At 34.0% G+C, this 16,586-nt stretch overlaps 1 protein-coding gene across 2 annotated transcripts in view; it reads left to right on the forward strand.

Moving 5' to 3' along the window:
• Positions 1-213: 213 nt before the first annotated feature.
• Positions 214-16,586, forward strand: part of TECRL (trans-2,3-enoyl-CoA reductase like) — a 107,183-nt gene continuing 90,810 nt past the window's right edge. For both annotated transcript variants that reach the window (XM_059922912.1, XM_059922913.1), the window contains exon 1: positions 214-532. In XM_059922912.1, coding sequence (XP_059778895.1) covers positions 299-532 — 234 coding nt within the window. In that variant the 5' untranslated portion in view covers positions 214-298. The remainder of the gene's footprint in view (positions 533-16,586) is intronic.

The following is a 16,586-nucleotide window of genomic DNA, read 5'->3' on the forward strand; positions in this document are numbered from 1 at the left end:
TTTCTTACTTTGGAATTTCAGATACTACTGGCCATATTAAGAAGCAGAGATAAAAGGAGAAAGCTAGAAATAATTTGAATGCTGGTCAAGTAATCTACATTGCAGCAATTCACAATAGTGTGTTATATATAGAAAGAGATCAGTCATTGTTTTCAAGCCTGCTAAATAAAACTGAACTCTTGGAATTGCATGCCACTTGACCTTTCCAGGTTTCACCAGCAGTATTTAACTTGTTTGAAGGGAACACACTTGCAAGTGTCTCCTGTTGACAAGACAGATTCTCCTGGTAGTTCACACAATGTTCAAAAGGCACAAGTTCCTTGCTTCAGAACGCAGGAGAGAATTAATTTCCCCAGGAGCTACACGGTCCATACTGAAGAATGACCTGAGAAATTTTCACTCTTTGTCGCAATTTATACTCGCAGCAGGCCCTCTAAGATCAACTCCAGCAGTTAAACATTCAAAAACTACTCACTTTGAGATTGAAATACTTGATGCTCAAACCAGAAAGCAGATATGTATTGTGGACAAGGTGAGTTTTATTTATTTATTTAAACTTCTCTTTTTTGCCCCAAAGATTATTGATCACTTGCTTAATGCTGATAAGACAATACCAAAATGTATCTCTGGATTTTAATATTAATTTTAAGATGAGTGGGATGGATACTTTATAATATACTTTAAAGTATACTTTATATACTTTGTTTCAGTAGAAAATATTCACTGAATTTTCATACTCAATTTAAATGGTACCTAATAATTATTAGGTTTTGGTTTTCCTCCTAACATTGGCCATTGGCAGGAGGTAAAATTTTAGTGCTCACCTTCTCAGCCTACATGACAAAATGTCTTTCTCTTCATGTACTTCCTTGCATATTCAAATTTTCATAGAGTCTTAATAGTGTTTGTAGAAAACAGCAAGCAAAAGGCCCCAAAGTTATTAAAAGTAATATTTAGCATATGTGATAAAATCTAGTCATTTGAAAATTATTTATAATCGATTTAACTGTCTTGAAATATAACCATTTCACTTTTTATGAAAAGTTAACTCATTTCAAAACTACAGTGTTAAAAAAAAAAACAAAAAACAAAAACAAAAACAAAAACAAAAACTACAGTGTTTAAGTTCTTAAAAAGAATGTCTTGCTTAATATGCTATTCCTCTATATTCATATCACATATCAATGTTTCACTAAGGAAAGATAAGATAAATATTTCCTAGGTTAAAAAATTAAAAAAACAAATATATGTGTGTATTGTAGATATACATGTATATGTACAATATTCTAGTCATTTTCAGTTTTTCTAAAGTTTGAAAAAACATTAGTATTTCAATTTATTATGAGAAAGATTGACATTTTTAATAAAACATATCTTTATTTTGCTTTACAGACAGGTTGAATAAGTTTTTTTTCTGTTGTTCTAAAATTAAAATTCAATCACTGATTCCATTTATCTATGCTCTAGCTGTGTTTCTAGATAAAAGGAAAAGAGAAGAAATTGTTTACTTGCTTCTAATTGCCAAGAAGATAATATATACTTTCTTATTTAGTAATTATAACACTATGACCAGCCTATTACTCGTGTAATATTAACATTTATTTACATATGGAAATGAAAAATACAGACCTTTTACAAGTTCATGCAAGTCATATGTGGACTATATGAAATTCAAAACCATTTCTTTGCAACTCTAAATCATATTCTTTTCTATAGTACCACTGGGGCCATGTATAAATGACAAATATGAATTATGTATAATAGACTTTTAAATTACAAACTTCAGGCATGTTACCATTTATTTTAAGTATCTCAGTAAAATGTACTTTTTATATCATACAGGAATAAGACAATTTTGTTTAATTGAAGTATAGTTGATTTACAATGTTGTGTTAGTTTCAGGTGTACAGCAATGTGAATCAGTTATACATATACATATACCCACTCTTTTTTATTTAGATTCTTTTCCCATATAGGCCATTACAGAGTACTGAATAGAGTTCCCTGTGCTACAAGGCAGGTTCTTATTAGTCACCTATTTTATAAATAGTAGTGTGTATATGTCAATCCCAATCTCCCAATTTATCCCTCCCCCCCATCCCCTGGTAACCATAAGTTTTTTTTCTACATCCATAGAATTTTAAAAATAAAATTATCATCCAGAGGTTGTTGATGTTTGCAGTTTCTCACTACTGAAAATTTAAAACTTACAAGGAAAATACAATGAAATGAAGGGGAATAAAACAATAAATGGAATAGATGTTATACTTGTCAAGGATTTCCAAAGACCAAAATTCTAAAATGAGGCTGGTTGTGTCTTTTCTGATATGTGTCTAAACGTTAACACAAAATCTACTTTGAAGTAATGAGAAAATGTTGGGCGCCTAATTATTTTCCTAGTACATTTAAAATTTCTGTTTTTGAGTTTTTATTTGAGGCTAAGACACGGAGCTTTACATTTTTAGGTATTAATTAAACTGCACAAAATTTAAGCATGCAGAAAGCCATCATTCTTTCGAGGTAAGGATTTGGTTACACTTGAACTTTAAGAGTCCTGGTAATTGCATCTCCAGTGGCAAACCTTTAGGGAAACTCAGTAGGCTAGCTAGAGGATTAATTTTGGATTCCTCACAGCCTTTATTGCACAATCAACACCATCTGATGTGCAACTTACTTCATCCAAATCTCTGACTTGTCAGCGGCACAAATTTTGTTTTGTCTTGTTTTAGCTTTGTAATTTGGTAAATTGTCTCATAATAATGGCAAGACATTTAAAAGAAAAAAAAATCTGGATCAGTTTACTTTTTTTTTGCTTAATGATTGTAAACATGAGAAAAATTTTGTTTGTTGTCCAATATATTGTTTTTTTCTTGGACAAATTAACAACTATATTAAGAGTAAGGTCATGTTAATTGCCTCTCATTAGACTTGGTTCTACCCAGTATACAAAAGAAGTGTTGCTTATAACTTAGTCCCTGTCTTTCAGTAACTATAATGTTATAAAGTAGTCAAAGTTCAAGGTCATATATTTTGGAACTAAGTATACCTGGACTGAATCCCTGCTACATCAGTCATATTTATCAAAGGCTTGGGAAAGTCACTGAATTGCTGATCCCCAGGACTCTTATTTAGAACATAGGTTAATAAAATCTATTTTGTAAGCCTAAAGTGAAGAGTAAGATATGTAACACATTTAGCATAGTGTCTTGAACGTAATAGGGAAAATAATTTTTTTAATTCAATAATCACTTGGAAAGAGAAATTTAATTTGCATACAAATCCAAGAAAAAATAAGTGATGAAACTTGTGATACTGGCACAGTCTGTAAATTTGACTTCTTGACAATTACCTATTGACATGATCTGGTATAATGCTTATGTTAGATATGAATTTTCAAATATGAGTAGGATGTATGTATTTTAGTAATATATGCTGATCTCATAAATTTTGCTTGCATCTAGATATTATAACTTTAACTTCAGAATGGACAAAGTATTTACTCAAGATATTCATAAGACAAAAACATTAAATGAATTCCTTGGATTAAAGAGAACATATTGAATCATGTTCTTTTACTTACAAACACACACACACACACACACACACACACACACACCCCAAAGAACCACAAATCCTTCTATTGCCTTCATTATCTTCTCCAGCTTCTATCCCATTTCTCTCCTTACTTTCATTGTGTTCATGTTGTCTGTACACATTTTCCTCTTCTCATTCTATACTGAACCCACTGTATTCAGGCATTTGCCTCTATCACTTCTCAGAATATGAACTTGCTGAGGTCACCAGTGAGGCAGTGATAAATACCTTGCTAAATCCAAAGGTCAGTTCTCATGCTTCACTTACTCAGTATATGGGCAATATTTGCCACTGCTAAGCACATCCTTCTCCTGAAAACATGTTTGCTATTTGAGTTCCAGAATAACACACACATTTTTAAAAAACCCACATCATTGGCTTCTCCCTTTTCTCTTGCTGCTTCTTCATTATTTGACTTATTAGGTGTGGACTGTCACCAACTCAGTCATCAGGACTTTTCCACATCTTTAATCATTTACTTTATGGAATCCTATAGCTTTAAATATCATCTGCATATTCATGACTCATAAACATAAAACTACAGCTTATTCTTTTCCCCTGAAATACAAATCCATTTATCTATGTACGTATCTATCTGTGTATTTATCTATGTATCTATGTATTCATCCATCTATCTATCCATCTATTTGGATGTTTACTAGGCATTTCAAACAGTGTATCTAAAACTGAGCACTTTGTCTTCCCAAAAAAAATTTTCTACGGAGTTTTCCAAATCAACAAGTAGCAACTACATCTTTCAAATAGCTCAAACCAAACACTTAGAGGCATCATGACTCATCTCTTAATCTCAAAGCCCACATACAATCCATCTTCATGGTGATACTTTCAAATATATCCAAACTGACAAATTTTCACCACCTCTAATGCCCGCACTCCTAAATCTTTCCTCTGCTCTGTCCTTAGTGCATTCAATATATTCTCTACATAGCAACCAGAACTAGCCTGTTAAAATCATATCAGATAATATCATTCCCTACTCAGAACTAGTCAGTGTCTTCCTTTAGGTCTTTACTTACCTGTCACTTTTTCCTTGGGGCCCTTCCTGACTACCTGTGTAAAATTGCAAAATCTGCCAGTATCCTCTATTACTCTTCCCTGTTCTACTTCTTTACTAACACTTACCACTATTTAACATACTGCTTATTTTCCTTTTTTTAATTTTGGTTATTATTTGGCCTACCCCTATTATGCCAGTTTCACAAAATCTGGGCTTTGGGTATTTTCACTCCTGTATCTCCAACATTTAAAACAGTGCTTGGCCCAAAGAAAGTGTTTAACCAATATTTACTGAATAAATCGATGCCTGTTCAAGGGATATATGGATTTGACAATGCACTCATGTTTAGCAGCGACAGTTTCTGGATGGAGAAGTATGATATTTGAAAGTACTTTTTACTATTTTCTAAATCTAATTATAAATAAAATAAATGTAAATATATTCACATAAAAGGACATTTAATTAAATCATTCCACTGAATGCCCAAATTCCTCTTGGCTTGCTCCCAACAAAAATGTATAGAATTCAACTTTGTACTGTGTATAATTTACTAACAAATAGTCATGTTCTGATTACAAAGGCTAAACAAGCTCTTCATAAAGAAGGAAATGCAGATGGGAATATTTAACTGACGTAGTTATTTCTCATGAATAATTAAAATAATATAACTATAAAGAATGATGAAAATGGAGAGCAGATTTTTAAAAAAATATTAAATATCATCTTAATTATTTTTTGGAACATCAAAAATGTATATGAAAAATACATTTTAAAAATTTAACAGTGTAAAATGGAATAATTTACAGTTGCTAACTATTCCTGTCTCACTTCTATTTTTTTTTTTTTTTTAATTAATTTATTTATTTATGGCTGTGTTGGGTCTTCGTTTCTGTGCGAGGGCTTTCTCCAGTTGCGGCAAGCAGGGGCCACTCTTCATCGCGGTGCGCGGGCCTCTCACTGTTGCGGCCTCTCTTGTTGCGGAGCACAGGCTCCAGACGCGCAGGCTCAGTAGTTGTGGCTCACGGGCCCAGTTGCTCCGCGGCATGTGGGATCTTCCCAGACCAGGGCTCGAACCCGTGTTCCCTGCATTGGCAGGCAGACTCCCAACCACTGCGCCACCAGGGAAGCCCCTCACTTCTATTTTTAAAATGTCAGAAGCTTATCTAGTGACAAGTGGATGATTCAAGAGCAAGGAAAGAACTCTAAAATGCTAGGGTTGATAAACATTTCCAATACCATCACATTCTTTTTTCTTTAATCTTTTCTTCAAGGAACTTGACCTCAAGAGCCCTCTATCACCTATATACTCTAAGTAAAAATTCTCAAAAGTTTTTTAAAGGCTTCTTATGAATAAAATAAAGTACTCAATAATTCTCCTATCCTTTTAATGATAAAAATACCAATGTTCACCAGAAAACTGTAAAGAGAATTATAGGGTAGTAAGACATAAAAACTGTACTTTCAATACTTCAGTTAGAAAATTTGAGAATTCTTAATGTCTGAGTTTGCCACTTTTAATATTTCACCTTGCGCATGCGATTTAGCATATTTATGCCTTAATTTGCTCATCTGTAAAAAGAGAATAGCACCTGCCTTAAAATGGCCTAATGGCAGTTTTCAGAATTTCATGTATAAGCAAGTAACAATATCTTCTTTCTCTTCCATTACTCCTCTTCTTTCTCCTTCTCTTCTGTTTTTTATTCCTCTTTTCCTCCTCTATTTTGTTACTCTCTTCTTCCCATACCAGTCCCCTTTCTTCTCTCCACCCCCATCCCCTTCATCCTATTTCTTATGATGCAGCATGATATAATTGAAAGTTTATGACCTTTGGATTTACATAGACTACAATTTTAATATAAGTCTGGCCCGCTTTTTCTTTTTCCTTGGATATGGTCCAATACCTCTGCCCCTTATTATCTTTTTCTATATAAGGATTTAGATATTATTATTCTTCCCCTGTGTAGATGAAGAAAAGGTGGCACAGAGACTTGAAAAGAAGAACTTAGTGTGTGTTAGAACCAAGCTTTGAACCTGGCTAATACACATTCTCTGCCTTGCTCTTAACTATTATACACTATAATGTGAAAGATTAATGACCTCCGTTAGTCAAAATTCTCATGTTCTGTTTAATTTCATGATTGCGGCATCTGACTTCCAATACAATGTGTTTCAGGACAGAGGTAGGAAGGATCTTAAGCATTCTATTTTATATATATAAATATAAAATAGCATTAGTTCATATTCAAACCTAGAAATTAAAAATATTTTAAATTCCTTTTAATAATAAAGACAAAATGTGCTCAAATTTTTACATCATTAAAAATTAAGAAATTAAAATAAATAGTTCCTCCCAAAAGAGGTAATTAATATAATCATTTTCTATGAACCCAGAGGATCCCCAATGTCAACCTCTCTTTTATATATACTTGAGAATTCCATAATACAGCATGTGGTTCTAATTTCAAAAAAATCAGTGTTTAATATTATCTGCTCTGATTTATATTTCTCTCAGAAAAGGTGGACCTATTATATATATTTGGTCACAATATATAGTCCAAATATATAATGTGATGAGAGACAATGTGGTAAAATTGTTTATGCTCTGAAGTCAGACATATTTGTGTCTGCATTTGAGCTTTGCAAATCATTAATTGCTTACCACCTTAACATATTACTTAACTACTCTGAGTCTTGGTTTTCCAAGTAGGGTAAATCACAAATCAAAGTAGGGTAAATATCTATCTTCCAGGAGTATCTAAGGATTTTATATTTGTATGCAAAATGTAGCACCTTGTCTGCCACATGGTTATTTTTCTGCTAATGAACATTGTATTTTAGATAGTGGCAATATATTTTAAAATATTATTATTACATTAAAGTGGGAAAATAACTGAATTGATACTTTTCTATTATGACTATAAAAATTTAGGCATTTTTAAATGATAGTTACTATTATCCCTTTCTGAAATGGTTAGGAAGCATTAGAATTAGAAAGCATAGTTACAGGGACCCATCTTTGTAACATCAGTTTCTAGAATTCTATAACCAACTCTCATACTCCAAATAATATGCATTGGTTACTTATACTATGTTATACCATGAAAGATACCAATGGAAATACAAACATTGCATGTCAATTTAATAGTACAGAAAAAAATAAATATACTCTAGATACCTATTCATGAGTGGCATTTACAAAACTAATATATAGTATTACATATAATCAACTAAATTATGTCTATATTTTTCTACTTTCCAATTGTATCACCATCTAAGAAAACTGTTTTTGTTTACAGTTAAGCTAAGAAGATGTCATTTCTATCTCCTAATATATAAGATGCAATGATACTCCATTTAGAAGGTCAACATAGATGAGTAAGTTTTGGAGGATGCCTCTAGAAAGAAAATAGTCAAAACTTATCAGATTCAGTCATTCTCCCATTTTCTATTTTGACATTTTATAGTATCACAATCAAGTATTTATTAGTTCAAAAGATATTTGTTGAGAGATGTGTTCAATGTTTTATTACCTGTTTGAGATAACGCATTAACATAAACAGATACAATTCCTATCTTCATAGATTTTATTCTCTCCTGTGGAAGACAAATAGTGTAGAAGTAATTTTAGGTGCAAAGATATCTACATTGTGAGAGGAAAAACGAGGTAATTTGGGGTGGTAAACAAAGGAAGATAACCTGGTCTGTGGAACAGAAAAATCTCCCTGGAGAAACGGTGTTTATGTGTGGCCCAGATGAATAAGATGAAGAGAAGTAGGAGGATATGACAGACACTTAGGAGATAGAAATAACAGGACATGTTGTTTGGTTGTCAAGAATGAGGGACACGAAGGATGTAACTATGATGTTAAATTGCTGTTTGAGCAACTGTAGATCCTGAGGATGCTATAATTTACTGCATTTTTTTTTGTGGATTCTTATGTTTGTTATTAGTTTTCTTTCCTATTATTTTTCAGACAAGTAGAGAAGCAGAGAGGAAACAAACACTCAGTTTTCTTCATTTTAAGTTGGAGATCTTTGTGAGATAATCAGTAGGCTTTTGATTGTGAAGATCTAGAACTCAGGAAGGTGGTCATAATGAACTATGTTGACTTGGGAATTAAAAACATACAGGAGGGGCTTCCCTGGTGGCGCAGTGGTTGAGAATCTGCCTGCTAGTGCAGGGGACACGGGTTCGAGCCCTGGTCTGGGAAGATCCCACATGCCGCGGAGCAACTGGGCCCGTGAGCCACAACTACTGAGCCTGCGCGTCTGGAGCCTGTGCTCCTCAACAAGAGAGGCTGCGACAGTGAGAGGCCCGCGCACCGCGATGAAGAGTGGCCCCCGCTCGCCGCAACTAGAGAAAGCCTTCGCACAGAAACGAAGACCCAACAAAGCCAAAAATAAATAAATAAATAAAAAACAAAAACAAAAACATATAGGTGGTCTGCATTTCTCTAATAACTATACTTGAATAAAAATTTTAAAAAATACAGGTGGCCTCTGCAGCCATTGGAGTAGAGAAGATAAAATTAAGAGAGAACAATAAGATGGATGGGAAGGGAAAAGAATCAACTATAGAAACCTGAGGAATTCTAAAATGTAAAGATTTCAAATAAAGAAGAGATGAAAAAGGAAACTAAGGAGAAGGCCCCAGAGCGTTAGAAGAAATATGGCACATGTTATGTTACAGAAGCTTAAGAAAAAATATTTGAGTAAGAAGTGAGAGATCAGTAGAGTCAAAAGCAGCTAAGAAACAGAGAAATACTATAAGTATCCCTTGAATCGAATGCTGCAGCGTTCATTGTTGAATTTAATGAGACCACTTTAGGTACAGTGACTTGGGGGGAAATCTAGTCTAGAATGGGGATGACAAGCAATGGAGAATAAGAAATTTGAGTTTCCTGGAAGGCCCTTCTTTTGTAGGTAGGAGTCTTGAAAAACAAACTTGTCCCAAACTCTTCATTCTTTAACTCTATTCTGACTCTTAGGTAAGCCGATTCACATATTTGGGATTATCTCCTACCTTTTCTTTATTACTCCATGTTTCAATATTCTATAATACTCATTAGTCCCAAAGAGTCTTGGAATTGGCATTTCTTTCAGTTTTGATCAAATTTGATTCCTCTGCCTGCAGTGTTCTGTCACAGTCTTATGTCTAATTCATGTTCATTCTTCATTGTCCAACTGAGATGGCAACCCTTTCGTGTGCCAGTATTATCCCCTATAAGCAGATGTGTTCTTTGTCCCAGTAATATCAATAATTGGTTGAAATCTCCATTATGTACATTATATAATCTAGTAGCTGGGAATGAGCATTGGTACCTGTCATAACAATTTGAAAGAGTAATTTTGTGCTTGTTCAATCAAATAATCTTTTTAAAATTAGGATTTATTTGGTGTATCAGTATTTTTTTTTTTTAGCAATTTATTTTCATTGTATTTTACAAATGTATTAGTTCACAACAAAATAGAAATTTTTCCAAAATTATACTTTACCCTACATAGTTTGGGAAGCACTAAACTAGAAGACATGAAAATGACCTTTTCAACACTGCCACGATTCAAGCAGATCAAATGACCTAAATGCTCTTGTACAATAAATGTACCTTGGATGCAAAATTAGAACATGCCATATTCATGCTCCTCTTGGATTTCATTCTAAAGATTGCATTTTCTTGAAAGGCAAAGTATCAATAAAGTAATAACTCTCAAAGTTTGTGTTGTAAATATAGAACAAAACATAACTAAAATGACACATTTTTAGACAAATGAAAGTGAATGATATCTCCCTTGGAAATTTAAAATGAATCATATTTCCCTTGGAAATTTAAAGATGAGGTGAAAAAAGAAAGCTAACCATTAAAGGAAGAAAATTAGGAGGGTTATATTGTGCAATCAAAATAGAACCTGTTGGGACTTCCCTGGCAGTCCAGTGGTTAAGACTTTGCCTTCCAATGCAGTGGGTGTGGGTTCGACCCCTGGTGGGGGAGCTAAGATCCCACATGCCTCGCAGCCAAAATACCAAAACATAAAATGGAAGAAATATTGTAACAAATTCAATAAAGACTTTAAAAATGGTCCACATCAAAAAAAAAAAAAAAAAAAAGAACCTGTTTCCTATTAATTCAAGACTGAATGAAGAAAGTTAATAGTTGGAATCACATGTTTAAAAAATACATAAGACTTAGACAATATTTTCCATGTAAAGAACGTAGCTGTGAAGTGTTGTGAATTGGTGACTATATCCTAGATAGACATGTAAAGGTGAGAAGGTTATGTGTACTTTGTTATTCAAATTAGACAAAGAGCTACTGTATTTTAGGTTACATGGGGTTGAAAATTAAACACATTTCTTTACCCTGATATGCATGAGTCAAATTGGAAAGAGAGATTACACATTTTAAAACAAATTTTATAATATGGCAAAAAGCATAGGAGAGTTTAATACAAATTATACTAAGAAGGTTGGGGAAAGAATACTTTTATCTAACAGAGGTTTAGGCATGAGGATGACAAAGCTGAATTCATTGGAAGGAGGGACTCAAAAAGATCTTTAAAAATATGTAGTACAATACGTTCCCACATGTGGGGTAGAAAAAACATCCTCTCAGAAAAATAATTAGCATAACAAAGGCAAAGAGACAGAAAAGTAACAAGCAAGGTTTCTGGCCAGATGTAAATAAGTCCATGGTGTGATGCTGCAGAACTCAGTGAACTGAGAATAGTTGGTATGAGTGGGACTGATGGTAGGGGGCCTACATGCCTTGCAAAGGCATCTGGACTATTTAATTCTCTTTCAAACCAGAGGGGTAATGTTTTCAGATCTGCCATTCAGAAAATTAAATCTGGCAACCATGTGGAAGACAGAATTAATATTAGAAAGACTGAAGACAGAGAGTTCAGTAAAACTGGGAAGCGAATCTTTTGTGAGTCTGTTCAGGACCAACACATTGGGAGGCAACATGACATCAGAGGATCTGCATAGGCTTTGAGGATACTCAGTCACTTCTCACACTTAACCAGCTTGTGACATTGGGCAATGACTTTGTTTTCTTTGCCCTTATATTTTACTGACACAAGTTATCTCATTGGAGGCACCTGAACAAATACCACCTTCCATGAGGGATTTCCACTAGGAAATGGCTAAGGCCCAGAGCCTTGAATAAAGTAGGCTAACAAAATTTACAAATTTAATAATACTAGGAGAATTCTCAAATCAGCTAAATATACTAAAGAACTATAAAATGAAGGAAGGTTTAACAAAATGTTTACATTGTAATAAAAGTATTAAAGTTAAATTATTTTTTTTTGTATGTATGTGTGTATCATCAAAGTTTGAGGAATAAGTATAAAATAATTCAAATTAAATATAAATCATTGGGCACATCTTTAGGATACATTTGAATCTTTAAGTAAATATACTATATATATGTATATATATATATGTATTTCTAATTTAGTCTTTACTGAATACCAAGTATATAACAAAACAGAATAATTATGTAATGAATATACAGTAGTTTCTATCAAATATAGTTACAGCCCACATAGGTTAGACAAATATATGTATCCAGGTTCAATAGAATAGAATCTGGTATTACAGGTGAAAGGAATATTCCATTGCCATTTTATTTCAGTTTAATTTTGTTCTCCTGGGATTTTGCTTTTTGGATTTGTAATGAATTTATCAAATTAACATTTGTTAAGTGGAGCACATGGTGCCAGATGGTAAGCTGAGATTCAACAACACACCAGAGAGAAACTGAAATTGAGTTTCATACTCACAGGTCCTGGAGGAAGTATCCAGCAGGCTTCAAGGGACTACACTGCTGAGTACAGACAGAGAGAGACAGGACCTGGACACATGCCTTCCTTATGGTCCATGAATGGAGTGCTTTGGGGTTTCTGGGCTAAGGCCAGATTGGCCAATTCAAACCAAAAGAGTGGGGTTTTGGTAATACCTGTGGCAGTCTTATCTAAGGAGCATATAAGGAGGAGGCCTTGGCAGGCAGGTGAAACTGTGATCATAAGAGCAGTTGGGGAGTCATATCAGAAACTTACATTTACTTGTGACTTTGAGGGCTGCTATTAAGGGCATTCTTGTCTGAGGGGCAGGGCAGTTTAAGGTCACTGCAGGCTGGTTGGTCAAACAATAGTGAAGCCAGGCAGCAATATCATGGAGTGGCTTAGCTAAAGTACAAAACCTGAAGATGTGCCTGCTGTACTAATTATCAGAAAGTTCACAATGAAGCAATTCTTAGTTCTTTCACAATCTAACTGTTCAAACAAAAAAGATAAAGACTGTGCTTACAAAATGTGTTTCTGGGAAATATTTTTGGTGTGACCTTTTTATGTTTTTATTAGATTTTTTTAAAGAAATTAAAGGAAATTTATTTTAAGCATGTACCTTGTCCAGATTAACATTTTACTGTACCTTTTGGTAGCCTGACAAAGAACTATCAAAATCATTACCGAATTTGTTGCCATGGTCTTAATGTTACTAAAATATAACAGACTTTTAAAAAATTGTTCCTTTTACTGACCTCAGTGCTCAAAGTTATCTAGTGACAATTTTCCTTTCTGTAACTATTCCTCGTAAGTATTTAACAAATGAGCAATAATTTAAGACAACGTTAAGAAATAAATATTCCATTTTTAAAATATATTTTAAATTAGCTAAAGGCTTAAGGGAGAGGGGACTGAAGAGGCAATATTGCAGCAAGTGGAAACTGATGTTTATATCACATTAAGATTTTTAATATCCTCATGACGCATGTTTTTTGGAATGTGTGTGCTTCCTTGAGGCCTTCAGTTTGCATTAGTATTAGAAATTAATACTAATAAGAGTGATGAAATTTATATTTTTGCTAGAATTTGTATAATGGCAGTATCTAAGCTCCACATGGTCCTAAATTATACATAAATGTAAGTGATCTTAGATTTATGTATATTTACATTGCATCTTACTTTCTGCTGTAAAAGCTATGTTTTTTGCATGGCTACATGATATGAGCTCAAAGGTTTGGAGGCAATCATTGTTTGAAGTGATATTACCCTTAAAATGTTTTCAGTTGACTATTATCAAGTACCTACAAGAATATCTTGCAGGGGCATAATCCTAGAACAGCACCTGCCTTCCATTTCTCTCCTCCCCTCCTTCCTACTTTTCCTTCTTCCCTGTTTTTCTTCATATACGTTGAAGAAACCAGCCTTCCAGTTGGTAGGCCCTTTAATAGACACTAGGAACATCAGCATAGAAACAAATCCAAACCACAAAAAATCTGTTCCCTCCTCTTCCAATGTTCACCATATTGTAATGGATAATTACATGTAAATAGTTCAACACAAGATAATATAACCTAAGCTAAGCTAGAGGTAAGAACAAGGTGCTGAGCACAAATGGATGATTTTTTTTTCTTCTATTGAAGAAAGCGGCTTTAGAAATCTCTTCCAGTTACAAGGAGTCCCAGCACACTGAAGGATCATCCTGGGGATGGCTCAAACAGTAAAGGGCAATCTCCTAAAGTAGAAATTATCTCCTCTAAATGCCTTACATCCTCGGCCTTTCAGGCTTTAACTGAAAGCATATTGCTATAAGCACACCTCTGGAGAATTTAGGAAGGAAGGCAAAGATGAACTCCCTACCTACTTAAGAATTTCAAATGTGCACACTTTTCAGGCTCCATACCATTAGTATACTATATTTTATTAGTGAATTTTTAAACTGACAGTCATTAAATAATTTTCAATCCCTGTTGATCTACTGGGATTCAACTAAGTAACCTGAGCCCACCAGTCTGTCACCACATAAAGCCTATGAATGTCACACAGATTTATTTTTCTATGAGAAGTTAGTTCTCTTTTAGACAGATTTATTTTGAACTGCCTACTACATCTAGCTAACATATATTTTATTTCAGAATTGATCTTACTCTTAAACCAAGGAATGCTGTACTTCTGCCTTCTTATAAACTCATCATTCTAACATCATATTGTAAAAAGACTGAATTAATTATTACCTCTCCTTTTTTTCTTATTGTAGTTTAAGTTTTCTCATTACACATTTTTACTGCCTCCCAAATAACCATGTAATATTACTTCATGTTGGGTGTCTCTGAATTGTAATTATTGGTTATTTGATTTTTTAAAAAAAATCAAAATGTGATGTAGTTAGTAATTTCTTTTTGCAAGACATTTGATGAATTACTGCCTAACTGAGCCCTTTAGTTGTCAATACTAATCTGTGTGCCATTAAATATATATTTATTATCTGCTTCTCATAAACTTTATTTAATAAAATTCTGTAATAGTCTGAATTTAATTTAATTGCAACTTTAACATAGAATCCTGAGGCCATCATTCAGATATAGGCTACTACTTTTTTTTTTTAACATCTTTATTGGAGTATAATTGCTTTACAATGGTGTGTTAGTTTCTGCTTTAAAACAAAGTGAATCAGTTATACATATACATATGTTCCCATATCTCTTCCCTCTTCCATCTCCCTCTCTCCCACCCTCCCCATCCCACCTCTCTAGGTGGTCACAAAGCACTGAGCTGATCTTCCTGTGCTATGCGGCTGCTTCCCACTAGCTATCTATTTTACATTTGGTAGTGTATATATGTCCATGACACTCTCTCACCCTGTCACATCTTACCCCTCCCCCTCCCCATATCCTCAAGTCCATTCTCTAGTAGGTCTGTGTCTTTATTCCCATCTTGCCACTAGGTTCTTCATGACCTTTTTAAAATTTTTTCCTTATATTCCATATATATGTGTTAGCATACTGTATTTGTTTTTCTCTTTCTGACTTACTTCACTCTGTATGACAGACTCTAACTCCATCCACCTCACTACAAATAGCTCCATTTCATTTCTTTTTATGGCTGAGTAATATTCCATTGTATATATGTGCCACATTTTCTTTATCCATTCACCCGATGATGGACACTTAGGTTGCTTCCATGTCCTGGCTATTGTAAATAGAGCTGCAATGAATATTTTGGTACATGACTCTTTTTGAATTATGGTTTTCTCAGGGTATATGCCCAGTAGTGGGATTGCTGGGTCGTATGGTAGTTCTATTTGTAGTTTTTTAAGGAACCTCCATACTGTACTCCATAGTGGCTGTATCAATTTACATTCCCACCAACAGTGCAAGAGTGTTCCCTTTTCTCCACACCCTCTCCAGCATTTATTGTTTCTAGATTTTTTGATGATGGCCATTCTGACCGGTGTGAGATGATATCTCACTGTAGTTTTGATTTGCATTTCTCTAATGATTAATGATGTTGAGCATTCTTTCATGTGTCTGTTGGCAATCTGAATATCTTCTTTGGAGAAATGTCTGTTTAGGTCTTCTGCCCATTTTTGGATTGGGTTGTTTGTTTTTTTTGCTATTGAGCTGCATGAGCTGCTTGTAAATCTTGGAGATTAATCCTTTGTCAGTTGCTTCATTTGCAAATATTTTCTCCCATTCTGAGGGTTGTCTTTTGTTTTGTTTATGGTTTCCTTTGCTGTGCAAAAGTTTTTAAGTTTCATTAGGTCCCATTTGTTTATTTTTATTTCCATTTCTCTAGGAGGTGGGTCAGAAAGGATCTTGCTGTGATTTATGTCATACAGTGCTCTGCCTATGTTTTCCTCTAAGAGTTTGATAGTGTCTGGCCTTACACTTAGGTTTTTAGTCCATTTTGAGTTTATTTTTGTGTATGGTGTCAGGGAGTGTTCTAATTTCATACTTTTACATGTACCTGTCCAGTTTTCCCAGCACCACTTATTGAAGAGGCTGTCTTTTCTCCACTGTATATGCTTGCCTCCTTTATCAAAGATAAGGTGACCATATGTGCATTGGTTTATCTCTGGGCTTTCTATCCTGTTCCATTGATCTATGTTTCTGTTTTTGTGCCAGTACCAAACTGTCTTGATTACTGTAGCTTTGTAATATAGTCTGAAGTCAGGGAGCCTGATTCCCCC

Source organism: Balaenoptera ricei, chromosome 5 (genome assembly GCF_028023285.1).
Source record: "Balaenoptera ricei isolate mBalRic1 chromosome 5, mBalRic1.hap2, whole genome shotgun sequence".
Classification (NCBI taxonomy): Eukaryota; Metazoa; Chordata; class Mammalia; order Artiodactyla; family Balaenopteridae; genus Balaenoptera; species Balaenoptera ricei.